The sequence below is a fragment of the Orycteropus afer genome, unplaced genomic scaffold (assembly GCF_000298275.1).
Source record: "Orycteropus afer afer isolate SDZICR_OR568_19922 unplaced genomic scaffold, OryAfe1.0 scaffold00033, whole genome shotgun sequence".
NCBI lineage: Eukaryota > Metazoa > Chordata > Mammalia > Tubulidentata > Orycteropodidae > Orycteropus > Orycteropus afer.
The window spans coordinates 2,886,188-2,891,834 of NW_006921620.1; the positions used below are offsets into that span (position 1 = coordinate 2,886,188).

General features: G+C 37.4%; 1 protein-coding gene across 1 annotated transcript in view; it reads left to right on the top strand.

The window, feature by feature from the left end:
• RPAP2 (RNA polymerase II associated protein 2) overlaps window positions 1-5,647 on the top strand; it is a 189,048-nt gene that overhangs the window by 2,353 nt on the left and 181,048 nt on the right. Inside the window, exon 2 of the mRNA XM_042780301.1 lies at window positions 269-314. Within this exon, the coding sequence (XP_042636235.1) occupies window positions 269-314 (46 nt within the window). The remainder of the gene's footprint in view (window positions 1-268; window positions 315-5,647) is intronic.

Genomic DNA, 5,647 nt, shown 5'->3' on the forward strand with positions numbered 1-5,647 from the left:
GTAGCTACATGAGAAAATTCAATCCCAAAAGAGGTAACATTTTAACCAAGAAAAATGGAGAATGATTTACAAAAACAAATTCTATTCTCTTCCCATTTCATTTTGGTTTACATACGTACTGTCTGGAGTCATATCACAGGATTGGAAATGAAATGTATGGAGAAGAAGAAAAGATGATCTGTAGTTTGAGTTATTTGGACAGGAATCTGCCTGTGCCTTATGTGTTTGTGCACACTTGACCTACTATGTTTTGTTTAAATTATTGTAGGTACTAAACAGACACGTGCCTGGAAACCAGAAGATGCTTCTAAGAGGTATGCAAACTACTTGGGCAACTGCATTCTCTTACCTGTCTCATTAATTCAACTTTTTAAAAAAAGAGTAATAAACTTATAATAACTTAGAGAAAATTATTAGGAGAGGGAAAGTGAAGTCTGAGAAGTGCTATAAATTCTCTCATTGCCAGTTCCAACCAAACCAGAAACTTTTAGGCTGCTGATGAAAGTATGAGTACCTGTGGAAAAATGTCTATGAGAATAAACATGTCCGAATTACCCTGTACTCCTTTTTGACCTTTTCAGGTACACTCTATTGTTATGCCACAGACTTACTGTACAAGTTTCTGTTCTCATCACTTCAAGAAGCCTTTTCTATTCTTTGTTTACATCAGATCCAGATTTTCATCAAAAAGTTGTCTTGTACTGATCTCTTGGTTCTAAAAAAGCAAGACATTATCACTTGTCTCAAAAGGTTTCAAGAATATGTGTAGTCTATGAAGAAGATTAAAATACACATCTAGAATATCTCATTTATGAAGACTCTCTTATATTGGCTTTAGTCTTAATCATTTATTTATTCATTCATTCAAAAATTATCTACTAAGTATAAGATATGCTAGACCTATATTAGGCCCTGAGGATATGATGTTGAACAGAATAGACATAGTTCCCATCTAGTGAAATAGAAACACCAGTTAAATTATCACAAGTAAATGTATAATTTCAAATTGTGGTAAGAGCTATAAAAGAAAAGACTATGGTGTTATGAGGAAGAACTAATGGGAGTGTATTTTAGCTGATGGCTAGTGAGGAGGTTGGCTGTAGGGGTTCAGGAAAAGTCTTCTCTGAAGAAGTAATAATTAAACTGAGACCTGATAGCTAAGGAAGCGTGAACCAGACAAAGACTAGTAAGGAATGACTTACAGCCAGAGGTGACAATATATGTGAAGACCCTGAGACAAGAAAGAGGTTGGCCAGTTCCAAGAAAGGAGACATGCATGGTTTGGTTTGTGGAAGCATTGTTTGCTTTCATGGGGCTTGGGCCTTCCTCAGCAACAGAGATTCTCTGAGGACCAGACAGGTGAACACAAACCTTTATGTGTTTTGGAGCCAGAAAATTCTCAAGGTTCCCCCCAGCCTAGTTCTCAAGGGCCTGGCTTTCAGTCACAATGTTGTGCCAATTTAACCTCATCTGGTACAGATCAAAAAATTCTTTTTTTTTTAATTTAGAGAATGCTTTATTAGTTTCTGTAATCAATGTAGATAAGACCTTACGTATTTAATACAGTGCGTGTTGTTTTGTTATGTGCCGTCAAGTCGGCCCTGACTCATAGCGACCCCTCCTTGGGTTTCCAAAGCAGTATTACTACGAAAGTAGATTGTCCCATCTTCCTTCCGAGGAGTGGCTGGTGGGTTTGAACTGCCAGCTTTTTGGTTAGCAGTCAAGTGCCTTAGGCACTACGCCACCAGAGCTCCCCATGGCTGAGTAATCATCCTTAAAAGTGAGAGATGTTAAGGCTGACAGTTGAAATGTGGAAACTATGAAGGTGCCTCATGAGAAGAAAGAGTGGATCCACTGGTTTTTATTTAGAATCAATCTAATTGTGTATGTAATTTGTATGTGAATCTTTTGAAAGGGATAAGGTTTTCACTTTGTGCTTCTCATCATTGGTCTTTGTTTAAAATATATATATATATATATATATATATATATATATATATATATATATATTATTGTTACTTGGGTGATGGTTTACAGAGCATATTCACTTTCCATACAGCAGTTCACTTACACTTCGTCTCAAGACATTGACTGCAATTTCCCACAATGCAGCAGCTCTTCCCACTTCTTTCCCATAACTACCTCTTTCCTGTGTCCTACCCTACCATGCACTCCTGCACCCCGAGCTCTCTTTCTGTACATACACAGCCCTTCTATTCTCCCATGATTGATCTCTCCAAGTAGTGTATCTACCTAATGTAAATGTTCAGCTCATATGCTTGCTTGTCTTTTGTTTGGTTGGAAGCCACAGGAGTGGGTTCAGTTCCAGATCTGAACGGCAGGTGGGGCCATAGTCTCAGGGATTTCATCAGGCTCTATCAGACCAGCAAACTGATCCTTTTTTTTTTCTTCTTTTAATGATTCTGAGTTTTGTTCCACTTTGTTCTCCCACTCTGTCCAGGGTCTCCTATAGATCCCCCTCTGAGTGGTTGACAGTGGTAGCTGGGTACCATCTATTTCTTCTGGTCTCATAGTTGAATAGGCTGAGGATCACATGGTATACCAGTTGCTTGGACTAATTGTTTCCATGTATCTTTGGTTTTCTGCATTCTTCTTTGCTCTGAATGAGGAGATACCCATCGTTGCATCTAGGTGGCCACTTGCAAGCTTTTAAGGTCCCAGTCACTACTTGCCAAAGTAGGATGTGGAACAATGTTTCTGTGTAATATGTTATGCAAATTGAGCTTGATGTCCCCTGCAACCATGGTCCCACTCCCACAGATCCAACTATTTGCTTCCTCTGGGTAGCTGGCTGTGGCATTTGGTACATTGCCCTTTTCTTCACCTAAATCAATACTAGTCTCTACCAATCTAACAGTGTTCCCTCCACTCCCCTCCCACCCCTGGTAACCAACAAAAAAAAATTTCCTTTCATATATAAACCTTTCCTTGACTTTTTATAATAACAGACTAATACAATATTTGTTCTTCTGTGATTGACTTATTTCACTTAGCATAATGTCCTTCAAGTTCATCCACGTTATGCAGTGTGGAAAAAGAAATTGTTTTGCAGAGTTAGAGAGAGAAAGAAAAGGAGGAGAAATGGCCAGATTGGTGTGCAGCATTCTGATCAAGGGAGGAAAGGTGAATAAACAGTTAGAGAGAGGCAAGACCCTGTTCAGACAGTACCTAGTAAGTGACTAATTTAGATTTTTGTTCAAAGTGCAAGTGAGCAAACGTTAAGTAACAAATGATGGAATTTAAGTTATAAACGTAGTTTTAATAAGTAAGAAATGTGTGGTCACTTGAGAATGGAGAAAGTAGGATGTGAGCTCTGTTTTGGAGAGTTTTTCCTTGTGGAACAACATGATTTTACTACCTTGACTTCAGGAAATATTGCAAGAGTAAATTTAATTAATGTTGATAATGATGATCATTTGCAACTCTACTCAACACTGATTTGACTACAAACCTAAGATTATAGTTCATTTTTGAGCAATATAGAGTAGCTGAAATGTATTTTGAGCAGATCACCCGGGATGGTTTTCTTAAAAATGAGCCAAGTAAACATATTACTTCAAGGAAAGCAAGTGACAGTATTTGTTGTTATTCATAAAGTTTGAGCTTTCAAATAACGCTTAGAATTTTAGAAAATTTATATTTATCACCATGTTTTTAATTCTTTTTTTTTTTAATTTAGAGAATGCTGTATTAGTTTCTGTAATCAATGTAGATAAGACCTTATGTATTTAATACAGTGCCTGTTACCCCCATACAAATAGAAAAAAATTAAGTTTACTGTTTCTAGACCAATGTGGCTGTTAATTTCTATACAATGCCAGCTCCACATAGTATAACTGGGATATTTTTCCAAAGTTGACAGCACAGCTAAAATTTCCCAAAATTCAAATTATATATAAACCAAACTCACTGCCATCAAGTCGATTCAGCTCATAGCAACCCCTCATTGGGTTTGCGAGGCAGTATCTCTACGGAAGTAGATTGCCCAGTCTTCCTTCTGAGGAGTGGCTGGTGGATTTGAACCTCCAGCCTTCTGGTTAGCATTCAAATATCTTAGGCATTACACCACCAGAGCTCTCTCAACTTGTATGTATGTACATATGTGTGAGTATATGTGTGTGTGTATGTATATATATGTATATGTAACTGTGTATTTACACTGACTGCAGTGTATTTTGCATCAATAGCAGCATCACCTTTTCCAGGTTCTGCAATCATCTCAGCAAAATTATAGAGACATCCAGCACACTCCGGTAAAAAAAAGTACGAAACAAACCTTCAAAAAACAGCAAAGTTCTGTTACTGTTGTGGTACCTTTTTTTTTAAAATTAGCTTTTCAATCATCATCTGGAAAGAAAACATTCTAGAATAATGTCATTAAAAAACTACTCTGATGTAGCATGGTCACTATTTGTTGTTGTTGTTGTTACGTACCATCAAGTCGGATCCAACTCATAGTGACCCCTCCTTGGGTTTCCGAGGCATTATCACTACAGAAGTAGATTGCCCCATCTTCCTTCCGAGGAGTGGCTGGTGGGTTTGAACCGCCAGCCTTCTGGTTAGCAGTCAAGTGCCTTAGGCACTATTACATATCATAAAGTAAGTACAAGATGGTTTGCATTCACAGAGGTATGATACAGTATAGTCCTACATTTATAATACTAGAGGATACAATTAAAAAGGCATTATTTGAGACTTGATTCTACTTTTCCAAGCAGAAGGCCCAAAAGATAAGTTTTTAATTCTTAAAAACTTTTCTAATAAGATCAGTGGTGATTTTGATGAGTATGCCCAAGGCATTTGACTGCTAACCAGAAGGCTGGCAGTTCAAACCCACCAGCCACTCCTTGGAAGAAAGGTTAGGCAGTCTACTTCCATAGTGATACTGCCTAGGAAACCCAAGGAGGGGTCACTATGAGTCGGGTCCGACTCAGTGGCACATAACAATAACAACAACATGATTGTTTTTTTTAATATGGAATAATGAAACGTGCCAGTATTTGGAAGATCTTCTTAACACTGTGAATCAGTATTTACCAAATATAAAATCATGCATTGGTATAAATTCCATTCCAAATGCAAGATAATGACCAGTTACCATTGAGTTGATTCCAGTCGATGATGATCTCGTGTGTCACAGTAGGCCTGTGCTCCAAAGGGTTTTCATTGGTTGATTTTTCAGAAATAGATTGCCAGACCTTCCTTCCAAGGTACTTCTTGGAAGGAAGCTGTCAAGAAGTTGGTTAGCAGCCAAGCACTAACCATTTGCACTACCCCAAGACTTCAAACCAATGGATTTTAGTATAACCGAATATTAAAAGTTCATTATTATGGTTTCAAATTCCACATTGGAGTTTATCTTTAAACTGTCACCAATCACTTTTTAATGTAGTATTGAAGAATATCCATAATTATCTGAAAAGGTTAGTAAAATACTTTCTTTCCCTTTGCATATCTGTGTGAGGCTAGATTTTCTTACCATAGTTCAAACAAACAATGTATTGCAACGGAGCAAATGCCGAGGTAGCAAAGAGACTCCAACTTAATTCTGTTGACCTAGAAGTTACAAAGTTTGCAAAAATATAAAACTATTTCACTCTTCTTTGTGAATTTTTTGTTTTGTAAA